The following is a 26690-nucleotide window of genomic DNA, read 5'->3' as shown; positions in this document are numbered from 1 at the left end:
TGCCGACGCTTTGTGAATAATTGTCTCGCTCGAATTCATTCAAAATCAAATTCTAATGAAGTGTTCACTCCTCATCGCTCCGGTTTCATAACAGTAGACGAGCTGAATGAAACTCTCCATGCTGTCGTTCGTGAAATCCAGCTAGACCACTTCGCTCCAGAGTTATCTTTACTCCAAAATGGAAAACAACTACCGCATTCATCTCCATTACGATATCTCAACCCAATATTGAGCGCAGGATTAATTCGTGTTGGTGGCCGGCTGAAAAACGCGGAAATCGCTCCAGATGAAAAAAACCCATTAGTTCTACCCGGAAAACATCCTTTGACAAAACTAATAGCAGAAACCATGCACCGCCAGCAGCTGCATTGTGGTCCACAATTGCTCTTGGCAACACTACGTCAGCGGTTTTGGCCATTGAAAGGACGTAATCTTGTGCGTGCTGTGGTACAGTCCTGCGTAACTTGCGTCAAGGCTCGACCGAGTATTATTTCCCAGTTGATGGGATCGTTACCATCAGTTCGAGTAACGAAATCCTATGCCTTCGAAAATGTTGGCATAGACTTTGCTGGACCCTTTCATCTGCGACGTGCAGGTCCTCGTTCTGCCACAATTAAATCGTACGTTGCTGTCTATGTTTGCATGGCTACAAAGGCAGCACATCTAGAGCTGGTTAGCGAACTGACTACGGCTGCATTTATCGCCAGTCTTCGCCGATTCATCGCAAGGCGTGGCCGCCCGAAAAATATTTATTGCGATAACGCAACTAATTTTGTAGGCGCCGACAGAGAGCTTCGCGAGCTATGCAAGCAATTCATGTCAGAGCAACATCGTCATGCAGTCACAGCCGAAGCATCAAATCAGTTTATACAGTTCCATTTCATTCCAGCTCGATCTCCCAATTTCGGCGGCTTGTGGGAGGCTTGTGTCAAGTCAATGGAGCATCATCTGCGACGAATCATCGGCAATGCGTTTCTGGCTCAAGAAGCCTTCTGTACCGTGCTCACACAGATTGAAGGCTGCCTCAACTCTAGACCCATCTCGCCACTTTCGAATGATCCGAATGACCTTCAGGTTCTTACGCCTGGACATTTCCTCATCGGTCGACCACTAGAAGCTCTTCCCGAACCGGAGTATGAGTCAGTTCCTGAGAATCGTCTCAATCGTTGGGAACGACTCCAGCGGTACACGCAACACTTCTGGCAGAGATGGCATCGAGAGTACCTTTCAACGTTGCAGCAACGCTACAAATGGACCAAATCCACACACAACCTCGTCATCGGTGCCATCGTTCTTTTGAAGGAAGAATCTCTTCCAGTTTCCAAATGATCCATTGCCAGAGTTGTCAGTGTTCATCCGGGCGCAGATGGAATAGTGCGTGTAGCGTCAGTCCGACTGCCATCCGGCACCATCACCAAACGGTCGGTCTCCAGGCTGTGTATACTCCCGATTGAGGGAGACTTTACGAAACAACGCATCGGAAAGGTTTCCACTGGGTCAACAGGCGACCCTATCACCATGAATTAAAAATATCTGTGTTATTTAGAAGAATTTAGAATATACATTGCTTTACTGAATTAAAAAAAAAATATTGAAATGTAATTCAAGGTGGCCGGTGTGTTTAGTATAATAGCTTAGGAACAAACCTCAGCCAAACACTATAAATTGCAGTAGTAGAGGATAAGTAATATCCAGTACACAAACCACAATTTTTGTAAAAAAAGCTCACAAAAAAACAGTATAAAAACCAGCATCCAAAAGTTCTCGATCTCTTTTTCTCGTACCAACCGGCCACCGATCTGGACGTTATTAAATTGTTGCTATCGGTGAAATAAAAATTGTAAATTAAAATATCTCGGTTTAGTGAATTCATTCAAACATTCGTTATCCAAAGGTTCTCGTGTCGGCGGAATCGCGAGTTTAAGCGAGTGTCCGCGTTATTCAAGTCTCGTCTCGAACACACAATTGGTCCTAGGTTCCATCCAATCACTGTTCATCTCTGAGGCTGGTCCAGAGGGTAAGAGATTCAGGATGCTCAAGTGATTAGTTTTGTCCCGGTCTATTTTTTCCATCTTTTAAGCTTTAGAGCACTTTTCTTAGCCTCTAGCTGAACATGTTGGTTAAAAGGCAACAGGTGAAGGATAGCCTCCAATGCCTTTGAGGGTGTGCTTCGCATTGTTCCAGTAATTGCAACGCATGCTAGTCGTTGGGGGTTTATTTAGCTTTTTTGTAGCTAAAGTCTTCTAAGTCTTTGGCCACCATACTAGTGAGGCATAGGTTATCCTAGGCCGCACGATGGCAGTGTAGACCCACATAACCATTTTTGGTTTAAGTTAAGTTTGGTTTTGGTGACATAAAGCACGTGTCCTTGTAATAGAATGGCCCCGCTAATTCTTGCGAATTTCCAAATGATATGTTCTTCGTATCATATATTTACTGCATTGAAGCATTGGAGTGGTGAGGAGAATAGGAAATTTCGATTTCGATCACTTGTTGTTTTTTTCGTGTTATTAATCGTCATCTAAGCTTGTAAGTACGTTAGGTTGGATTTCATTATTGACTTACCATCATAATAATTAAATCATAATTAAAAGTTATTATATTTGGTATCTGAAATAAAACATCAAATTTATCATGATTGCGCCAACAATTCAAGTGGTGTGATGTTCTTATTCATCATGGGCCTGATTCTCGAATACACTTCACGGTGGAAATGAAATGAAATGTATCCGCGATGACAACGGTACGGTGTCGACATCTGGTTATGAAATTAGTTTCCCACTTAATCTTATCATTATAATATCAAATTATCTTCAGATAAAATTTTTGTATGAGATTATTATACCACATGACGAGAACAAAGTTTTCCATTCACATTGAACACCAGCTTGATACGAAGAAGTTAATTTTCATTAATGATTTTCATTTGAAAAGCGCTCATTCTGCCTGAAAATTCATTATTATTTTCGACACTTCACTAAGGCCAGGCGCAAATTGAGACACGTATAGCGCGAGTATCTTGGCGTGATATAGCGCCTGTTTTTGTGACTAATGAAAACAGATAGAACGGCGCAAATTGGCGAGGAGACGCGAAATAGTGCAGCGCTCGTGAGAGACGACTCGCGTGACTGAATCAGCCGCGTTCAGCGTCTCACATTATCATGCCGGGTGTTCGGGTTCGATTCCCGTTATGGTCGGGGGATTATTCGTCAGAGAAATTTCCTTCGACTTGTACTATGGTCACGTGTATTCTAGAGCTTGCCCCTCGGAATACATTCGAGGCGTGTTTATTTGGCTTAAGAAATCTCAACTAATAAATAAATAATAAATGACGTTAGCTTATGCATACGTTGAGACGGCAAAAGTTCCACAGGGAACGTTAACGCCATCCAAGAAGAAGATGTTCTTATTCAATTCGTCAATTAGGCGCGTTCAAATCACATCTCTTACAATAGTGGCCACCTTTCCCCCGCTATGAGTCAAGCAAAAGTGTCTTAATACATCTATGAAATGCTTTAAAAACGTACTCTTTTATATACAAACACACTTAACAGGACTGTGTGTTTACTATTGTAACATTGGTTTCACGGTACATGTCCATATTCAGCACTAAACACTAAATTTCTTGTAAACAAAATAACAAAGTCCCGAGATTTTTTAACAGATGGCGCCACTAAAAATGTAACAAGATTCATTCCGAGAGGTTCATCTTTCACTAACTTATGTGTGAAGTTTCATGAAATTTCGTTTATTTGTTCACAAATTACAGTGTCACTATATGAGCATTTGTACAGAAAATGGAAAAAGGTTGGCTATCGTATTTCGATCAAACATTTTCTTTAAGGAGAAAACTCATGAACAATCAATGCAGCGGTTGACGAAATGTTATTCCACTTCTGCTCCTTCGAGAACAACAGTTTAACGGTGGTTTAATGAAATTAAAATGGGCCGTACAAGCACCGCAGATGCACCTCGCTCTAGAAGACCAAAAGAGGCTACGAATCCAGAAATCGTGAAACAAGTGCATCGACTCATTTTGAACAATCGTAAAGTGTAGTTACGCGAGTTAGCTGAAGCCGTGAGACCGTTCAAAAGTTCAAGTGGGATACATTTTGACGATATTTTGGACATGAAAAAGCTACCGCGCGATGGGTGCCGCGTTTGCTGATTGTCAACCAAAAACAACGGCGCTTTGATGATTCAACAGCCGGTTTGGCGTTGTTGAAGCATAATCGAGTGAATTTCTTTCGTCTTGTGAATGAAACGTGGTCCATTACCACACTCCTGAGTCCAATAGGCTGTCTGCAGAGTGACACTGAGGCATATTTCGAAGACTTAGACGTTTTGTACTATAAAACGGGAATCGAAATGTTGGAAAATCGCTATACCAAGTGTATTGTCTTCGATAGAAAGTATGTTGAGGAATAAATACAGCTTTGCCAAAAAACGATTGTTTTCATTAGAAATTCCGGGACTTTTCAGCCCATGTAGTAAAAGCAGTGGCGGGCGGAAGAATATATTCGGCGGGAACAACCTACAGATTTTGGTTTAGAATGTGATGTGATGGAACATGCTTCCAGTGACGCATTTCTTGTCATTTCTTTTAGGTCAGCGGGACTCAACCTTCATTTCAGAGGGGCCACAAACAGATGTTAGTCATGATGTCGCGAGTCACAAAAATAATAATAAAGAAGAGTGGTGTCCCCGACACGACCGAACTGTGAGCGTAGGACTACGAAATCCGAACCGAGTCGGATGTGTAGTAGGGGTCGTGACAACCGCGACAGCAACCGCTGCGGAACAAATTTTCACCTCCAGTTTTTCACCTTCTTCTCATCCGAATTGAAATGCACTTTGATGTAGAAGTGGCATCAACAATGCTCGAATTCACGAAAATTAATTGTTTGGATCGAAAATAATCACAGAAAAGCCATTCAAGATTCGTCTGTCATTTAGCTAGCGACCAGATTGCAGCGGCAGCGAGGCTTTCCAAGTGGTCTTTTTCAAGGCCGAGTATTTAGTTTAGTTTTCCAAATTGTCCTTTTTAGGGCTATAGGCGAATGAACTGAGAAAGCCTGAGAGTTTGAGAGTGTCTCCATAATAAAAAAACATCGTCATCATTACACCAATCAATCCGAACACGTTAAAAAATCACAGAAGCTCTCTCCCAGCAAAAACAAAAATTAAAAACAACTCTCTAGTCGAATGATTCGCAACCCTGAAAAGGGCCTATGAATTTGTGTGGTTTTGTAGAAACAAGTACTACGTGTCATCCATACACAACCATACACAACCAGTACCGTACACGTCGATGGACTTTCAAGCATATTTGAAGATTTATGTGATTTCACTAATATTTATAGATTTATGAAATTTCAATAGTTTGCTTTCAAAGCAGTTTCTGAGCTATGAAATTATTTTTGACGTGGGACTACGTCTAACTGGAATATATGGGGGGTAAAATGAAAACCTAAATGCAGAACATGCAGGAAAAACATGAAAGATTCCGAATGCTTATAACTCGAACATTTCTTACTGGATCGGACAGATGTTTGCATCAATTGATAGGGAATATTTCTACGCGTCTATTGAAATTAATAAAATGTTTTTTTTCATTAGATAAACAATATAATAACTGTAAAATGTTAAGCGTTATCTAAACGTCCCAACTGCCTCGTTTCGATTGTTCCGATTTACGGTTTCCCCAACACAGGCATCAAAACTAAGCAACCTTGGGAAAATCGACATTGCAAATACATGAAAGTAGGGGGGTTTTCGTTCTTACCGAAATGTGTTCCCTAACACAGACTTCAAAACCAAGCAGCGTTGGAGAAATCGGCATCGCAAACACATGAAAGCAGGTGGAGTTTTTGTTCCCACCAAAATATGTTCCCTAACAGAGATTTATAAACTAAGGTGCCTGGAGGAAATCGGCTTTGCAAATTCATGCAAGTCGGGGGTATTTTTGTTCCAACTGAAATGTGTTTCCCTAACACAGCCTTCAAATCCATGGAGCGTGAGAAAATTGGCATTACAGATACTTGCAAGTCGGGGGTATTTTTGTTCCGACTGAAGTAGACTTCAGAATCTAGGTGTCTGGGGAAATTGGGATTACATATTCATGCAGGTCGGGGGCATTTTTGTTCCGACTGAAATGTTTTACCCTAACACAGACTTCAGAACCAAGGTTTCTGGGGAAATCGGCATTGCAAATACATGCAAGTCGGGAGCATTTTTGTTTCGACTGAATTGTGTTTGCCTAACACAGACTTCAAATCCAAGGTTTCTGGGGAAATCTGCTTTGCAAATAATTGCTTTAATTATTTTATTTATTTTTTCCGTTCATATATTTCGTCCGTAAAAGGACTGTCATTTAATTTACTTGTAATGAAGAACATAATCTATCACAATGCATGAATTGACCTTACATGTTCAATCTTTTTACTCACAAAGCAAATATATTGAATTCAACTGAATTCGGAATTTTTTTCATTCAATCAAGAATGTAATCAATACAAACAAGTAGCTAAGGTAGTCCCAGATAAAACCCACCCATTTTTTTTTTGGATCAATAAGTAACAAACATACATATTTAATCTTCCGAAATTGATTGTCATACCAATTCGTTCAGTCGACACAGAGGTATTAATGCTCGAATCCTTGCACTCCAAACGTAAAGCTCCCATTTTCGGAATTCTAAAGTTATACCCCAGTACAGATGAAAAAATGATGTGGTGCAAATATACAGAAGCACTCCTCACCAGACGGCATGTTAATCGACGCGGTGCATCTACCGAACAAAATTGCACCAATGTGTGTAATATCTATCTTCTATTATTTCTTTGCATCGAGCAGTTGGGTCTGACATCATCATTGAGGAAGACTGCTGTCTGCTAGCTCGAGCGAAACTGTGACTTGAATAATGATGATCATGGTTTAAATGACATTCTTGAACGGTGCTAACGTGCCCAGTGGAACTTTTGCCGTCTCAACGTAGATTAATTAGCATATTTTTTTTTATTACTCAGCTGAGATTTCTTTTGTCAAATAACATGCCTTGAGTATATTTTAAGTGTCAAGCTCTAGAATACGCGTGTATCAGTGCTGGTCGTGAGATTATTCTTTGACGAAAAGTCCCCTGTTTAGAGCGGGAATAATCTGCGGTTAAAGACGTTTTTTCTTACGTTTCCCTATTTTTTAAAAATAGTGGAATAAAAACAAAAATATTTTTATTGGTTTATGCGATAGAGAAATGCATACAGATTGTATTCATATAGATTCGAGATATCGTGTAGGCCAGTTTGTAAAATCTTGTTTCGAGAAAAACGCGTTTGATATTCATTGTTATGGCCGTATCAGGTTAGATACCGCATCACTAAATTGGTTATAACTCGGTGAATAATAATAGGAGTGCAATTTATTAATGCTTTATTCTGCAAAAATGGTTACAAATTTAAAATTTAATTTTTGATTCAATTCGCTAGTCACAACTTTTTCCTATTTTCTGGCAATTCACGGATCCCTTTGCGGAAATAATCGGCAGGTTTGTCGGCTAACCACGAATCGATCCAATTTTTGACTTCATCAAAATTGGAGAAGTGCTGGTCAACCAGGCCATGTTGCATCGATCGAAAAAGGTAATAATCGGATGGAGCAATGTCTGGAGAATACGGCGGGTGGGATAGGACCTCCCATTTCAGCATTTCCAAGTATGTTTTGGTCGGTTTCGCGACATGCGGCCGAGCATTGTGGTGCTGAAAAATAAATTTATCGTGTCTTTGCTCGTATTGTGGCCGTTTTTCCTTCAGTGCACGGCTCAAACGCATCAATTGTCGTCGGTAGAGGTCCCCCGTAATGGTCTTCGTCTTCCAAGTCAAAATCACCACTTTTAAACAGTGCAAACCACGTCTGACACGTTCGCTCAGTTGGAGTATGGCCACCATAAACTTCCACTAAAATGCGTTGACTTTCCGCAGCTTTCATATCGAAGTAATGAAGTAACACTCCCCGCTAAAACACTCTCGTTGGTACGAAATTCGACATATTCGAAGTGGCAAAAAACTGTGTTGTTTACGCTTCAACTTTTTGACATATAATGAAAAAGACGCGCAATGACAGTAGCTTTCCAACGAATGTCTGGAAATTTGATTACTAGAATAATAAGCAAGTTACGCCATCTGTTGTAAATAGTAGATACTTGCCGGTACACCTAATTGGATTTTCGAAAAGTCCTTTCTAGGGTATATTCTTGAATGCCTAAGCTTATGAAACATGACCAATCATTTTTTAAATTTTTTTTAAAATTTTCAGACTAGAATACTGCCTTAAGGAGTGCGTGAAAAATGCGCGCAACACATGCATCAGTTGCTCACGGGAATGAATATTCTCCTGGTTACCAATGCTATCAAACAATATAATGGATGGATATATCTAGATTGATTTTTGAATTGATCCTATGTGCATTTGTCAATCAAAGATTCGAACAATTTGGTTCACTTCACGACCAGAACGGTGGATTTGCAATATTGAGGCATGCATGTTTTTACAAAAAATATCACAATTTCGTTTAAAAATCAATATTTCGAAAAAAAAACCTACGTATTATGACAGGAAATATATCCAAGATTGCGTAAATAAAAAATTGTTTGAAATCGGTCCATTAGAAAAACTTGTAGAACTCCCACCAGTTTACAAGGTTTAGGCTTCAAGGGTTCAACAAATCGGTGACAGCTATTCAGAAGACATTCCAATTGACACCAATTAATTTTTTGCTTGTTCAAAAATATATACCTAATAAAACTGTGATATCATATCAATCAGAGTAATTTATTTTCCCGTTGAAAAAAAAAAACGCGAAAATATCATACTTTTCATGATATTTATAGTGTACTACCCCATTAACTCTCAGCTATTTGGAAAACCTAGATGACTTTTGAATCGTGAATACTGTGAAATCACGAACAGCTTGTTTGTACTAAATAAATTGAAAATGGGCGGAATTTAAATTACATCATTTTCACCATCCATATTCTCTATCCATATAGTATGTTCCGTGTTTTCAATTTAGCACCATTACTACAAAACGTAGTCCTACGCAAAAAAAAAAATAGATAATGGTTTCAAGTGTTTTCGTTGTTATTACACATACAATTTCGTTAAAAATAAAGCATCACCAGATAGGCCAAACAAAAGAGCTCGCCAGGCCAAATGCGGAGGTTAAATAAGCCTGTTTTAGGTAGAACGTCAGTTTTACGGAACATCAGTGAAAACTCACTCAGGATCTTATTGTTTTTTTCTGAGTGTACGTAGCGATCGCTATCAGTTGTTTGCGTTGAAGGTAGAGATTCTAGTTCACCACAATTGCATCTAATATCGCTCAGACAGGGCAATTAGCAAGCACAGCGCCAAAACAAAACAATCGAAGCAGTACAAAACTGATCCATAGTTGTTGGGTATTACCAGATTGATGGTTGAGATAGCATGGTTAATAAATGTTTTGTTTCTATTCCATGTTGCATTCTTTTCGGGCAGGCTGCATTAAAAGTTCGCATGGGTTATCAATGCAAGACGAGTAGATTAAACAATAGTTCCATATTGCGTTGATAAGGATGCAACGAGGCGATCCTTCAAGCTCTAATTAGGGGCTCAGTTTTATTTAGCCAGTGCACTATTTCAGTTCTTTTTCATAGCAGACAGAATTATCCTGTAAGTATCCGTAATCTTTAAGATTGCAATCATTCGTTGATGAAAGTTGCATTTTCTATTTGAATACACCAGCTTTGCATTCATTTAATTTTGATACAAAACGGCGTCCAAACAGTTTAGCATCTTCTCTTGGGTATCGGGAAAGTTGGCGCGGGGTTATGATTCGGATAGAAGATCTCTTTCCACTTAACGGATCGGTGTACATTCATACAAAATGTCTGCAACCGAGTGTGACAGAATAATTGTTGTACATTTCTTAACTCGTTACGTCTGGTTTCGCTTTTTCTGTGTTTTCGCGAGTGCTCATTGGGGTTGGTCGTGGTGAAACGCGCAGAGAGACCCGACTCGAGCGATCCACAGATGTGTGATCCAATGCGAGCTTTGACCACCTCGATTGTAGAAAATTCGCCTTAATTGACTTTGGTTCATCATGAAGGAATCATACCATGGAAATATACTTAGGAGATTAATATTTGTCTGCAAAAGTCAATTCGAGATTCTGGGAATTCGTGTCAATTGTTTGACCACAGTTTATAGTTTCGGGAGTCACTACTCATAAATGTAATTGAAACGTTTTGGGAATATGTTCGTTGTAATGGCAATTTTTATCCTGTCCATTGTGATAATAAATACACATTGTGAGTTTAGGAATATCTTTTTTCTTAACAGTCCATTATACTTGGATACCGGATTGCTTATTCCAGGTTCGTGCATACAATTTGGACGCATTGACGGATAATTTCGATGCGTTATTACCAAAATGGTTAGCCGCAGACTCCACAGGTTGATGATTCATCACTTGTCGAAAGGGGACAGGACGTTGTGATTCCGCATGTGGCGAAACAGGTGAACGTGAACTAATTACAAATATATATAATCGCTTTGATCAGTCACGTGCGTAATGAAACACTATCAGTGCATATCAGCACAGCGAACTTCAAACCAAACCGTAGAGCTTCGATGGATTCACGGCCCTGGTGGGTGGCGGCCGCTGGCAGGTGCAATCCAATTACGAAAAGCATTAATTTACGAATAACAGACCCGAGCGCCCACTCCACTCTCGCATTGGGCATTTATTGTACCGCCAATCCGATGTCATTAAGTCGGACGGATTGCAAAGCTTTTTCATCTTTTACACAGCTGAACGATTTAATTACTAGCGTCAATTTTTGCTGCGGTGAAAAATAAATCGCGGAAATATTAGGCCAACGAAGCGTGGTTTTAACATCCACCACATGAGAGACTACACTATTACAGCTTTGAACTACGGATTTTCATTCATTGTTTACGCGGTGACAAAATATTTTGACATAGTCCATACTCTAAGTACTTTAAACTATTTATTAAAAACTGACTTTCAATTTTCAATTACGTCATCTGGCATGCGCTGAGGTCGCTTGACAAAGTCATCATTGTCATTACACTGCGTGTGGATGGTTCATCGGCATATCATCCTGTTTTTTAGCGATGACTTCTTGAACTGCGGAAGGTTTCAAATTTTATTGTCGTTTAGCTTCGAACGTATATTAGTCGTCCTTGGTTATCAAATTAGACAAGTTTCCCTGTAACCACTGCTCCAACAACTTTGCTGCACGGATAGGAACACTATCTTCTTGAAACAATAATGTTCATTCCCGAATAACTCTCTTGCGAGATGAAAGACGTTTTGCTTTTGAACTTTTTTCAAAAGTGGTTACAGGTAGTTTTAAACCGCGTTGATTTTTCACACCTTTATTTATAAAATTAGAAAATTTCTTTCCCTCAAGAAATTCCCAACACTAGTAGTGCACTAAGTATGTATTGCGAACATCCTTTGTCCTCTAGACTACTACATATCATCCTTCTTGTTCGTTTGTATTTAGGAGCCTTTGAACTTTGAACTTTGAAGTTCTCCCGCCTCCAAACACACTGCGGCCAAAGGAGATTATATATTCGTTCCCCCACCTCCGTTATCTACCTTTGACAACGCATAAAACCAACAATGCGTATCTACGCTTTTTTTTCTTTCTTCTTTACTCTTACGGTGAATTTGAAATATTGACTCATTGGGTTGGATTCCATGGCAGAACAGTACCTTCTTATATTTAAGGTAACACTAATGCATGTACCAGTTACCGCGACTCCAGTTTCATCAGAGAGATTGTTTTCAACAGCTGACCAACTAATAACGAAGATCAATAAAACAGACTTTCAGGATCAGCTGTAGATAAAATTTTATTTCTGCAAGGTCTGGGTGAAGGTATGTAGTTTAGATAGCACTTGGCCCACTCGTTGAGAAGGACATTGTTTAGAATTCACGAATGGCCATCGTTACGATGAATTTGATTTGTCACTCGGAATTTTCGATAGATTCTTTACGCGACTAATTTGTACTCTTTTTTCAAAGTTCACAAAAATAATGAATTGTTTAGTTTATCAATATAAAGCAATTCCACCCCAAATCAGCTGGCCGTTGACTCGATCCTCTCAAATTATGTTGAAACTTGGTACTTATGATGGAAACCTAAATCACAATTTTCATTATCATATGATCAATTGAAGTTACTCTGATTTTTCAAAAGCGCATATCAAAATTTTTGTTTTTTCTTTAAAAATCGTAACTCAAAATCCACTGCACTCTTAAAATATCCTACTCAAACATTGAATTTAATATCAAAAACTAGTGATGAAACGGATAGTGGTTTGGCCGGATACCGGATACCTAATACCCGGCGAAGTTCAAGTCCGGATCTTTACTTGGGAATACGAAACTGGGAAAATCTACATGTATGCATAAATCAAATAATAAATTACATTTTAGGGAAAAATAAACAGATTTTTTCATGAAAAAAAAATAACGACGATTAAATTTTCCGTTTGTAAGAAATATGCTTTAATAGAGTACATATTAAGTATTCTGCATGGAATCTTGAACAAATTTTTTTCTGATAATGATGAGATTTTTGTAGATATATTGCGCCTAATTCCCGTATACACTTCACGGTGGAAACGAAATGAAATATATCCGCGATGACAACGGTACGGTGCCGACATCCGGAGACAAGGTTAGTTTTCCACCAAAACAATATAATATAATATAATATAAAATATTTTTTATCCCTTTTGTTTATTTTAGGCTCATTAGAATTTTAGCTTTAACAGAGCCGAGTTTTAATCGTGTACATGTCACATGTTTATCATATCTATTATTAGCACATTACACAGTTGCCATTTTTTCGGCGTTAGAGTATTCCCTTCTATACCATTGCATATGGTACACATTTACACAGTAGCCGATCAGGCGTAAGAGTTTTCCTTCTGTTCTTCCATTATCCAGTTAGACCGGAAAGTTGTTGACAGTTGATTGATCATTGTTGAGTTATTTATATAACAGCACCACGATGTGTCTTGCAGAGCAGAGCAGTTTTATGGATGAATCGATCTTATTTCGACTGTGGATCGATCTTCATCGCTGATGATTGTTGCGTGAACGTAGTTATTCTGTAACAACACAAAGATGGTCAATGAGGGCCCTGAGTTTTGAACTCACGATCGATCGCTTACTAAGCGAGCGCGCAACCAATGAGGCTCCGGAGACCACCAGCATATAAAATATCTTTAGATACAATTTATCACCACTATTTTACCACATGAAAAAAAAACAATGTTTACCATTCATATTAAACACTAATTTGATGCGCAAAAGTTAATTTCCATTCATAATTTCTATTTGAAACGGATTTTCAGGCAGAATGAACGAAAATCTATTATTATATTTGACGCTTCATTAACTCATAAAACTAAGTTCAATAACGTGCCGTTCATTTCGTTTTAACCGTGAAGTTTATACGGAAATGAGGCCCATTGAAATAGTCTTAATACTGGTCGAGTTAAAGTAAGTACTACGAATTTGAATAAGCAATAAACTTAGAAATGTCTTCAGGTCCAGGGATGATAATCCGAGAGAGGCTAAATACACATACTTCACTACTTATCAAATCTATTAAAGGGGCTACAAACTCACTACTTCATCGTCGAAATAGGGGGCTTCATGGAGCAGTGTGGTAGGCTTCTGAAACCGTTTGAGAAAAAAAAATACAAGCTTTTGTATATCCGAGGTAATTTCGCATGTGCATGATCATTTTGCTTTTCACGAGCGTCACCTTACGGTAAAAACTAAATGAAATGTTGGTAGCCTTGCCTTCATTTCGCTTTCACCGTGAAGTGACGTTCGTGTTCTGGCCCAATGTTATGCTATGAATCAATTTTTTTTTTAATTATTTATAAACGATGTTAACGAACTAGATTGTTATATTTATCTTGTGTTAATGAGAAATTACTGATGTGTCTAATGGCCGGTATCCGGCCGGATACCGGTAAACTGAAATATCCACCCTTCGATATTTTTTCCGTATGTTTTTATTGGAATACCCTTCAAATTTAATAAAGTTTGACGTACGGTGGTATCGTGGCTAACTCGCCAAAATGGAGATATGTATTTTTGAAAATTTATGAAATTTCAATACTTTCACAAAGTAATCATTTAAAAAAAGTAACATCATTATAATTATAATTCGTAAGAGAAATCAAGAGAAATATTAAATTATTATTAGAAAGTAAGAGAAATATTAAATAATTTATATCTCTAAAAACTATGAGTTGTCTTCGAAAGAGTTTTAGAGGATTGACTTTTAAACGTGAAAAAATATACGCTGAGAAAAAAAGGTAGTACTCTTTTTTATTTACGAAAATAAACAAACAGCCATTCTCGAAATATTTTTAAAAAAATATTTCTAATTTATTGTATTTTTTACAGTGAATAGGCTTTTTTAATATGTTTGTCGTGTTATACCGTCCTGTTCATGAAATTTTATTAATTTGCTTATAATTTCCGATAACATGTCCAAATACATCATTATGGTTCAATTCCAAAAATGTAGATTTCAAAAACATGTATGTTCGATTCGAATAAAAGTTTGTATTACATTTGGGTTGGAGGAAATATGAGTTTTCCGCAGCAATTGGGAATTTTTTGACTCAAGCGTAACTTTTCAATAGGGCATAACGATTTTAGTAAACAAATTCAAATTTAAGCCTATAAGATAGTCTTCTTTGAAAAAAAACATTAAACTTGCAAAAAAAAATTGTCTTCATAATTATAAATTATATTTGTTTGTAATATTTTTTTTGGTTGACGATTTTCTGCTAGTTTAATATTTTTTAAACAAGACTCACAGGCTTTAAATTGATATGTCAATCATTTGAATCTGTCCAGTAGTTTTTTTTTATCCCATTTATTTATTTAAGGCTCATTACCATTTTTGATGTAACAGAGCCGAATTTTAATCGTGTACATGTCACATGGTTATCATATCTATAATTAGCACAGTTAACATTGGCCAGTATTCCTTCTATACCATTACATATGGTGCATTCACACATTAGCCATTTAGGCGTAAGAGTATTCTTTCTGTTCTTCCATTATATAATTCAAGAACAAACAATAAAGCCTCTCTAATTTTTGAATGTATTATGTAAGAAAACCTCAGCTTTCAGGAAAAAATATAAAAAATATACCCCTTTAGTTCGAAGCCAATAATTACGAAAACGAAATTGAATTTTTTTGGAAATGTAATATTTTTCCAAGGAAGACTGGCTAATTGGCTTTTACTCGGTTTAATAGTTAAAAAGTAATGAATGTTTGAAAAAAGTCATGTTTGGAAAAATAAAAAAGGGGGAAAAAGTTGATTTTTCGGAAAATGGTAACCCTAATCTATATATTAGGTTGGGTAAAAAGTTATCCATTATTTTCTCAATAGCTGGTTTTAGTGATCAACAATATTTCGCGTAATACCGGCCAAGTTCAAGTTTAGGCCCGTTGTAAAGGTGACAGAAAATTTTAATTTTTTTTTTCAATTTTGTTTTTAGTGTTAGTGTTTTTAGTGTTTGTTTTAGTAGCTGGCGTAATATCGATCATAAAATTTCAAGTTTAGGCTCGTTGTAAAGGTGACATTCCACACTGAAAAAAATCTTTTACTGTTTTATGTTTGGTTCATTCAGTTGTGAGTTACAGGGTGTTAACAATAGAGGTCAACAAATCGAAAGTTCGGTACATTTTAAACATTGTTGTTATAAATGCAAAAATGCAAGCCGGGGCGCTGAAATTGTGAATAGTGCTTATGGTGCCGATACTGCAACAGTACAACTTAATTTATTTTTAATTTTTAATTTTTTTTCATTTTTTTTAGTGCAATACACTAAATTCAGATCTCTACTGTCAACAAATGGACCGTTTGAAGCTAGCGACTGACCAGAAACATCCAAAATCGGCCAACAGATGAGATGTTTTGTTCCTTCTGGACAACACAAGGACACACAACTCCAGGAGCTTGATTGGGATGTTTTTATGCATCCACTATATAGTCCGAACATTGCACCAAGCGATTACCATCTTCTTCTCGCATTACAAATTTTCCAGTGTGATAAAAAATTGGTATGAAGAGAAGATAGTAAAAATTTATTGCTACGGTTTTTCGCCAAAAAGGAACAAGACTTCTATGATAGAGACATTACGAAGCTACCTCTTGAATGGCAACAAATTTTACAACAAAATGGTGTGTTTCTGCCGCTATACTCGGATTCGGACGAATTTTAGAAATTAAACTTCAGCTCCTTTGAACTTAAAAACTTCCGTAAAATTCACGACCAATTTATTCCGTGTTCATTTAAACTGGATGACTGAACTCGAACAGATACTTTATTCAATTGACTTGTGTGACGACCGGCAGAATTCAACACAACTATATTGCGAGAGAAGAGATCACAAAAATTCTCCGATAATCCCTGAATCTATGACCGCGTTGGCGCGATCATTATCATGCGACCGAAAGAGACGGATCTGTTTCAACTATTTGTGGATCACATGTTGGTTCTCACAAACTAAACAGTATACTTTTTATCTCTCGCTCAATCATATGCCGGCCGCCTTGAAATGCCTTCGATTTCAATTCTTTTTTTTTCTACGCTAGATACCGTTATACAATTCGGTTTGTTTTGATTGTGAAGTGAGACTGCTACGATTGCTGTGTCTGGTTCTGGCGTTGCTGTATTCCTGTGGTGGCTGCTTCTGCTATTTCTCGCTATTGTCCCTGGAATTGCGTTGACCTTGAACTCTGTTCCTTTGTTTCAAATCAGCTGATTTGTTGGCGACTGTGTTGCTGCTACTACGGTTGTTGATTCTGTTACTGCTGTTTCTGTTGCGATCTGTGATACTGCCGTTGTTTCTGGATGCTGCTTCAACTGGACCGATTATTTACGTTGTTGGAATTCCTTGACACCAGGACTGCTTTTGACCTTCTAATAATGTTGACTTTATTTTCGTGACTGTCACGGATGCTCATTGCATTCCGCTTGTGTTGCTTCTGCGTTGCTGCTGTGTTACTATGATATAGAATAAGAACGGCTTTTTTATTCTATAATTATTCAATAGAAAACGACTTGCCTGGACTGCGGAGGCCACAATGACCTCCACAATGATGCCGTCTGGCACCACTGATGTTCCCTCCGGGTTAGCGAAAGGCAGCATATGATGACTGTTCGATGGTGGATGTTTAAGATGACGTCATAAACGTTGTTGACGAGATGATCGCCGAAACTAGCTGGCCATGCTTGACGACGATCAAACTGTTATGTTTGGAGAATGAATAGCGCTCTTCACCTCTAGTGCCGTCACGGGTACCTCAAAATGTCAAAATAGCTGCACTAAGTTTCTGTTTTGATCGGGCGCACAAATGCGCTGGCGTTATACGCCGATGTTAATGGACGAACTGGACGTAGCTAGATACACTAGCACAACTGTTTGCTTGCTTCATGCAACATAACATGCAACCAACACCGAAACAACACAGATTACCTCAGTTTTCTGGAACTGGTTTCAAATACGAATTCGCTTGCGATTGAGATAGACTGAGAAAAAAATACGGATAAGCTTTTTGAAAAATTATAAGGTACATAACTTAACTGAAATGCGGAGGCCGACCTCGACCTCCGCCGTTGGGGGAGCCCTAGTTCTCCCCATCGCCCGAAACTGTATTATCCCGATTAGGCAATATGCAAATTTTCGAGATTGCCCTACGAAAACTGCCGTACTTTGTTCGCACTGTTACAACGCGTACGTTACCATCCGGTCCAGCGTGAATTTCAGTCATTCGTCCTAGATGCCACTTTAATGGAGGAGTGTTGTCCTCCTTTATTACCACCATTGTTCCAACTGCAATGTTGTCCTTCTGCCTTGTCAATTTAGTACGATTGTGGAGGTTGGACAAGTACTGTTCTGACCATTTTATCCACATGCTTTGAACATAACGCTGAACTTTTTGCCATGCGGACAAACGATTCTCCATAATACCTTGTAATCCTGGTTCTGATATTGCGGTTAGAGGTCTGTGTATCAGGAAGTGCCCAGGTGTCAGGGGCTCAAAATCATCTGGATCATTGCTCAAAGGGGTGAGCGGACGCGAATTTAGGATTCCTTCAATTTGTGCTAATATCGTCACCATTTCGTCGTACTTCAAAATATGTGTTCCTATCGTGCGTTTAAATAAAGTTTTGAAGGATTTCACAGTTGATTCCCACAGTCCACCAAAATTTGGGGAACATGCTGGGATGAATTTGAATTCTATCTCCTTTTCTACGGCATCCTTCATTACTGTTTCCTGGAACTGCTGGTCATTGAACAATTTACGGAGCTCTTGCAGTTCTCGCTTCGCACCCACAAAATTGGTGGCATTATCGCACATTATTAGACTAGGTCTAATAATGTGCGATACAAATCTTCACGTCGCGATACAAATCTTCTTAGAGACGCCAGAAAAGCCTGTGTGGTTAGATCCGCCACAAGCTCAAGGTGTACTGCCTTCACGACCAGGCATACATATACTGCTACGAAGCTCTTCACAGGACGACTTCGACGATTTGGATAAGCCACATAAAACGGGCCACAATAGTCTACTCCAACTCTTTGGAACGGTGAACATTGGGTCACTCTTTCTGGTGGAAGGTCCGCCATTAGTTGCTCGTGTATTCTTGGTTTTGCTCTAAAGCATGCCACACAATTGTGAATCACCTTCCGTGCCAGATTCCGTGCGTTCACGGGCCAGAAGCGCTCTCTTACTGCCGAAACTAATATTTGCTGTCCCGCATGACACAGCTTGCGATGGTAGTGTGTGAGTATTATCCCAGCCAATGGATGACGATGATCTATCACGTACGGATGCTTGCGGCTGTTTGCAATGTTTGCATGACTAAGCCGGCCGCCAACACAAATTAATCCATTCATTAAAACTGGATTCAGTGAAATGATTCGGGAGGAAGATTGCAACAGACGACCATTTGACAGGTCTGCCATTTCCTGCGGAAAACTCTCCTGTTGTGAGAGCCGAACCACCTTGTGTAAAGCTTCTTCATATTCGTAATACGTAATTGCTCCTATTCGACGACTGGAGTGATCAACCTTTTGAGCATTGTACCGGAAACGGTAGATGATTGCTACGATACGAATAAAATCCGGCAGTGATGATTTCAAGCTAAATATTTAGCTCGGCGGGGTTGATTGCAGAATAGCAATGACAGCACTTTTCTTCTCCATAATTGTTTGATCTAGTTCTTCTTCGTGAATTTGACCACCCATTGGCCAGTGGGATTCATCGAATATTAGCCAGGAAGGACCTGATTAATCAACATTTTTTTCTTAGGTAACGTCACTATGAATCTCCCGGTTCCATCTCGTACTGTAGATTTTTCAAAGAACTCCTCGTAGCTGTCTCTTCGAGAGAGTAAGTGGTTTTCGATCTACACGTTTCCAATTCCCAGAATTTAGTCAGTTGTTCTTGGATGTCCATTGAAACACTAACTGGGACCATAGACATTGATGGACCGCACGTATTCTCAGGAATTTTTCCAGCAGAAACCCATCCAAATAACGTGTTCTGCATTGCAGGTCCCTCTGACGTTGCCTTCTGTTGTCCCTCACGTTACAGCTTAAAATAATACTCTGCTCCGATAATGATATCGATTGGACTGGATTTATAAAATAACGGATCAGCTAATAGCGTTGGCTCAGGAAGTTTGAGGATCGATGGATTGAAGCTAGAAGTTGGCAGCGATACAGTTAGCCTTGGCAGCACATAAAAGTGCATGTTCGTAGAATATAGCGATATGGTTTTTGTTCTGGCTGCTACTTCTGCACTGACTGCTGTAGTTGACGTGAACCGACTAGATCCGATACCTTGGACAACTAGATAGGATGGAGTTTTGTTGAACCGCAAACTTTCAAAAAATGTGGAAGTCATGAGGCAATGCTGGGACCCAGAGTCCAGTAGTGCTCGTGCTAACTTGTAATTTCCACAAGAATCTGTCCCTTTAACAAGCGCCGTTGATAACAAAATGTTGTGTGTGGGTGTAACGGGTAAAGTGGTGTAGGTTTGACTTACAGAGACCAGACCTGTACATGGTTGTGTGGGTGTGCTGTGCGAGGTGGCAGACGTAACAGGTGTATTGTTGGTCGGCGTTTGATTTTGTTGAATCTGATTCGAGCGTGTGAATTTTGGCTGTCGAAAATGTTGGTCTATTGTCGCGGGTCTTACTTGCGGTGAGGGAACTGGGGATCTTACCTGTCCTACTTGTAACATGGAATGGTGGCGCTGCTGGCAGTGATGGCACAATACTTTCTCCCAGGTCCTTGAGAAATGTCCCGGGTGAAGGCAATTACGGCACAGTTTGTATTTCGCTACTGCTTCGATTCGCTCAGGAATTTTCATTTTCTGGAATTTAGCACATTTAAAAGCAGAATGCCAAGAATCGTTGCAGAATGGGCATCGAACACCCTTTCCATACGTGGTGTGACACACTGATAGTTTCGGTTGACGGTAATCTGGATTACTAGGTTTTGATGACGCTACAGCCTGTAATACTGCACAGTGATTACGCAGAAACTCAAGTAGATTGTTGTATGAGGGAACTTCCTTAGAATTATGATATGTTTCCCAGTGACGTAACGTGACTGTGTCCAGTCTTGACCCTACCATGTATGCCAAAATGGTGCTCCATTCTGCGGTTTTCTGACCTATTTTTTCTAGCATCTGTATATTTCTTTCGAACTCGCTAATGAGGTGGTTTAATCCCTCTTAGCTTTCCCGTTTCAATACATCCAATGAGAATAAAGAATCCAAATGCGCCTTGACTATAAGTTTCTTATTCTCATAGATTTTCTCCAATGCCTCCCATGCTACTTCATAGTTAGCTGCTGTCTGCTCAATGGAGCTTATTTTCTGGAGGGCATCTCCAGAGAGTGAAGAACGAAGATATGTGAATCGATCCATTGGTGTTAACTGCGTGTTGTTGTGTATGAGACTGCGAAACGTGTCCCTGAATGTTACCCACTCACGGATCTTTCCACCAAACACCGGTAGATTGATTTCAGGATACTTGACCTTGGAAAAGGATCCACTTGAATGCCTTGTTTGAGGACCCTCATCATCTTTGTAAAATGTTTGCCGTTTTCTCATCTGTAACTCAAGCAGTTCTGCCTTGAGGTTGCAAAACTCATCGTCAAACTCCTGTAACACTCTGAAGTTCTCCTTATCGCGTTCAGCCTCTGCAGTCTCTTCTACATCGCACTTCGTTGACTCATCTCCCAACAGCATCTCGATTTTTGTTCGGGTCTCTAGGAAATCCTTTCCTACTTCCTCCAGCTTCTGAAGTCGCACACCGATTTGTCGATTATCTCTTTCTGAGCTGTAGTTTTCCAAGTTTTCCAAGTTTTCCATAATCTGATTAGATTCACACTATCCCGCAATTGACGCTCCTTCTTCAGTAATGACCTCAAGTTGGTACTCATTTTCACTTCTCACTGCACTGCACCGGAAAAGTGAAATTAATCACTTTTCAATAATACATTGACAGATCAACCCGAACGTTCCACCCACGCGACCTCACGCGACACTTCCGATAGACAATGACGAGCAATGGTATGAATAAACAGCGAAAAATATTCAACAATTCAACGATTTTTTGAAGAATGAAATACAATAATACAACCTCTGCTACTTGCCAGAAATAAAACTCGCATGCATTTATTTATTTATTTTAATTTTATTTCAACACCACGGTTGGTCACATGCAACAAACCACCTCCCTTTCTTCATGCAGTACTTCTCTGAGTATTCTTTTATGCAATGTCATCTGCCTTCCAAACTCTCGAATAGCTAAGTCCTCCTCCAGATATTTGCTCCAAATGATCCCCAGCAGCAGCATTCGCTGTTTACTCCAGCAATCGTGAATAAATTTCTCCTTTTAATCAACTTTTAATTTCACCGAATTTGTATGGAAAAATTAACTTTTCACAATGTCCGCGAACAATTAGTTTTGTTGTCCGATCAATAGAACACAATAGCGTTCTATACGACTTATTGTCCACAGATAATTCGTCCGAACATCCGATCCGTTATCTATAATCCGGATATCCGGCTCGAAGGACCGATGTTTCTGCCGCTATACTCGGATTCGGATGAATTTTAGAAATTAAACTTCAACTCCTTTGAACTTAAAAACTTCCGTAAAATTCACGACCAATTTATTCCGTGTTCATTTAAACTGGATGACTGAACTCGAACAGATACTTTATTCGACTGACTTGTGTGACGACCGGCAGAATTCAACACAACTATATTGCGAGAGAAGAGATCACAAAAATTCTCCGATAATCCCTAAATATATGACCGCGTTGGCGCGATCATTATCATGCGACCGAAAGAGACGGATCTGTTCCAACTATTTGTGGATCACATGTTGGTTCTCACAAACTAAATAGTATACTTTTTATCTCTCGCTCAATCATGGTGCATATTTGCCCAAATCGGACAATCCGCAGCATACTAAAAACAGTTTAGAATTTCACCCAAAAATAATGGATAACTTTTCCCCCAACCTAATGTATAAAAATGGATTTCTGTCTGTCTGTCTGATTCTTATGGACTCGGAAACTACTGAACCGATCGAGCTGAAAATTTAGATGTAGGGGTTTTCGGGGCCGGAGAAGCTTTTTATGATAGTTCGAGACTCCTCCCCCTCTCTAAAGGGGGCTACCATACAAACGAAACACAAATTTCTGCATAACTCAAGAACTAGGCAAGCAAACGGAACCAAATTTCGCATGTGGGGGTTTTTGGGTGCAATAAAAGTTTTTATGAAGGTTGGACATTCCTCCCCCTCTCTAAGGGGGAGCTACCATATAAAAGAAACACAAATTTCTGCATAGCTCAAGAACTTAGCAAGCAAACGGAACCATATTTGGCATGTGGAGGTTTTAGGGTGCAATAAATATTTTTATGAAGGTTAGACAATCCTCCCCCCTCTCTAAGAGGGGACTGCCATACAAATGAGGCATAAATATCTCCATATGTGCACCCGTGGCCGAGTGGTTAGCGTCCCACACTATCATGCCGGGTGTTCGGGTTCGATTCCCGTTCTGGTTGGGGGATTTTTCGTCAAAGAAAATTCTTCCGGCTTGCACTGTGGTCACGCGTATTCTAGAGCTTGCCACTTTAGAGTACATTCAAGGCGTGTTATTCGGCATAGAAATCTCAACCAAGTATTAATGAACGACGCTAGTTAATGAATACGTTGAGACGGCAAAAGTTCCACAGGGAACGGAACGTTAACGCCATTCAAGAAGAAGATAAATATCTCCATAACTCAAGAACTAATCAAGCAAATAGAACCAAATTTGCCATGTGTTGTTATATTCATTCGATAAAAAAATAATTTAAAAAAATAAATATGTAGAAGTTATGTGTTATGTGTAAATTCACCCGATAAAATTTAATAAAAATATTTTTTTCAACAAGTATCTCTAAATGAATCACTACCTTCCAATAAGATTGATAGTAATTTGTCAACATCATAGCGGTCATTATAAATATGGTATTGACAATCATTCGTTCTCCGTCAGGCTTGTGATTCGATTATGAATGCTTTCACGTTGCCACGGCATTTAGAAATTGTTCTAACTTTCTACAGAGAACTAAAATGTTTTATTGTTACTCGAAGGGCGCTTCATGTTTTCGGATGAGATACATTTATTGATTGTCAACTGTTTGTCTGATCGGATATTCGTCTCAAATCGACAAACAAAATTGCTCCTACTGGTGTGAATCAAGCCCACAAGTAATTCTTGAAATCTCACAAAAATCGACCTAAAATCCGTATGAACCATTCTTTATGAAGATTTAAGGTTACGAAATGAAAGCAAGTACCAGAAATCGAAGATTTTGTCGAAGGATTTTGGCAATGAACGCTATCGCACAGTTTTGTTTGACTTTCTTTGAAGTAGACATATCGCGAAACACTATCCACTAGTTTGGGAGCATTCACCCTAGGCTTATTTTCGATTTCTCGCGTAATCATGCGTTGGTGGTTGTAAGCTACGGTCTACGACCTCTCCCGGGAGTAGTTTCAAAAGATTTAGCTGTAAATTTTAAATCACATATTGAATCGACGATCATGGACGGTTTACTGCATCTGCATATATTTGGTTGGGGAAAAAGTAATCCATTATTTTTGCGTGAAAATCAAAACTATTTTCAAACTGCTTCGGATTGTCAAATATGCACCGATTTGTTGTAAAATTTGTTGCCATTCTATATATAGCTCTGTATCATCTCTATCTCTATCTCTATGTCTCTATCATAGAGGTCTTGGTCCTTATTGGCGCAAAATTCAAGTAAAAGATTTTCACAATCTTCTCTTGATACCAATTTCTTATCACTCTGGAAATTTTGCAATGCGAGGAAAATGTGATAATCGCTTGGCGCCTTTTTTTTAAATTTGGAAAAAAAAATTAAAATAAATGTGTTTCATTTGTATGGTAGCCTCCCCTTAGAGAGGGCGGAGGAGTGTCGAACCACCATAGAACCCTTAATCGATCCCTAAAACCTCTATATGCCAAGTTTGATTCCATTTGATTAGTTGTGGAGTTGTTCAGTCCCCCTCCTCTTTAGAGAGGGAGAGGAGTATCAAACAAACATAGAAACATTTATTGTCCCCTAAAACCTTCACATGCCAAATTTGGTTCTATGCAAATTAGTTCTTGAGTTATGGAGAATTTTATGCCTCATTTGTATGGCATTGAATTAACATGATCTAACCTGAAGTACTACGTCAATAATGTCTAGTTTCTCCGTAATATGTCTTTCTATTTCGCATGCTATTCTGTGATATTTTTCAAGCTTTACATCGTGCTGAATATTTCATTGCATCGTTCGTTTCAATTTCTATAAATCAATTTAATTAAATATTGTTTTCCCACAACTCTCTGACTAATTTGAACAAACTGTGATACCATTGCAATCCAATATACTCTACTACAATTCAAGGGAAAAAGTTCGAGAAACACCTAAAATTTACAACTAGACCAGCTCATCAATTAAATAAAATAGATGAGATCGAGAAATTTGAACATCTCTGAAAAAGACGTTGATATAAAACTATCTCTATCTTCAAAGCCTGGTAATTAAATAAACACATTTAATTATCGTTCAACATTTCCTCACCAGTTGCCAAACGTCTCCGGGTGTTATTATGTATCGCTATGAAGCGGATAAGCTTTTACTTACAAGTTTGGAATTGGATAGCCGTTTGATGCATCACTGACGACACCTTAGAATGTAGGCATCAGCTCCCACTCTCTCTCTATCTCTCTTTCTCTGTACTGAAATGCAAAAAAAATCCCAGCTTTCCCCTTACCGTTTACTGCTGGCGCTGCGTCAGCTGACGATCGGAAAATGTTATCTCCTATTTTCTCTCCACACGCGTTTGTTTTATTTTCGCACCAAAAATTTCACGGCGGACATTATCGGATTGCGTTTCACTCAAACGATGCGAACGGACGCGCAACGATGGTAAACAATCACTGTGAGCATTTTCCACTCGAGCAGTACTGTGTGTTTTTCCGGCCACTCTTGTTGGGTGCTTGTTTTTGCCAATGTTTTCGATCGCCTTTTTCGTTTATTCACTTGATCGGAACGTGAGGAGGAAAAAAAGTCCTATGAATTATAAAACGGAAAAAGCACAATAACATAAAGCACTAACACTATCGGTCTGTATCCACCAAGTGTAGATACAATGAGCGGGGCAATGAAATCCGGCTCGCGGTCTAAATATGTTACGGTAAGTCTTATCACTTTCCTGTTCTCACAAACGAACGATCAGCGCTCGAACCGCGCCCACACTGCGACGGCTTCGATTTTAGGCTTATCCGGAAAGGTTCGCGAAACGGAAATAATAACAGGATTGAATTTTGAATGATTGATGAGTGCACATTGTCCTTCCGGCCCGTATTGCTTCCACAGTAATCCTATCCGCTCAGCAACGTGACACAAGAACAAAAAAATACATTCAGCGAACCAGATTCACGACAGCAAGTTTAATACCCGTTATCGTTCGCCACTGTTTTGGTGCAACTAAAAATACACACACTATTTGCAATCAAAAACAACATCAGTGCAAGACACGAGGGCTACCTTGAAACCAGGCGTGAGGAGCCAACGGCGAATTGTTGACTAATTTGCCAGAGGGGTGGGAGTTTCTCTCGCGCCCGCACGTTAGCCAAAGGCAAATTGAAGCTGGTGGCCTAGGCAGTGCCGCTCCGAGCAACGATTTTTCTCGTGGCAAATAATAGCTTTTCACTTATTCACTTATGTGCAGTTCAACAGAATTATGCGATGCAAGTCAATGCTAGAGAAATGTTCATGCCAAAGAATGACACTCAACAACAACAAAACTAATAGAATAAAAATCTTGAGAAATGAAGTCTATGAAATATTAACATGATGATGCCATTGAAAACATTGCCCTACTGTAACTTTATATATTTTTCCTACAGACTAAATGTTCAAAAGTGATATAGGTAAACATAATTCAACAATGTTGTAGTCGCAGTTATTTGAGAC

General features: G+C 39.0%; 2 protein-coding genes across 3 annotated transcripts in view; one reads left to right on the top strand and one right to left on the bottom strand.

Annotated features, from left to right (window-relative positions):
- LOC129774663 (extracellular serine/threonine protein CG31145) overlaps positions 1–26042 on the bottom strand; it is a 162933-nt gene extending 136891 nt beyond the window's left edge. Inside the window, exon 1 of the mRNA XM_055778490.1 lies at positions 25486–26042. The gene's annotated coding sequence lies outside the window, so the exon portion shown is untranslated. The remainder of the gene's footprint in view (positions 1–25485) is intronic.
- Positions 9553–26690, top strand: part of LOC129774664 (galactokinase-like) — a 93804-nt gene continuing 76666 nt past the window's right edge. The window contains exon 1 of one of the 2 annotated variants that reach the window (XM_055778493.1): positions 9553–9705. Coding sequence is in view for 1 of the 2 variants with exons in the window: in XM_055778492.1 (XP_055634467.1) it covers positions 10538–10551 (14 nt within the window). In the remaining variant the exon portion in view is untranslated. Of the gene's footprint in view, positions 9706–10522; positions 10552–26690 lie in introns of those variants that run through there. The other variant, XM_055778492.1, reaches the window with a different exon arrangement.

This window comes from Toxorhynchites rutilus, chromosome 3, assembly GCF_029784135.1.
Source record: "Toxorhynchites rutilus septentrionalis strain SRP chromosome 3, ASM2978413v1, whole genome shotgun sequence".
In the NCBI taxonomy this organism is placed as follows: domain Eukaryota; kingdom Metazoa; phylum Arthropoda; class Insecta; order Diptera; family Culicidae; genus Toxorhynchites; species Toxorhynchites rutilus.
This window is presented reverse-complemented; position numbering and strand designations above follow the sequence as displayed.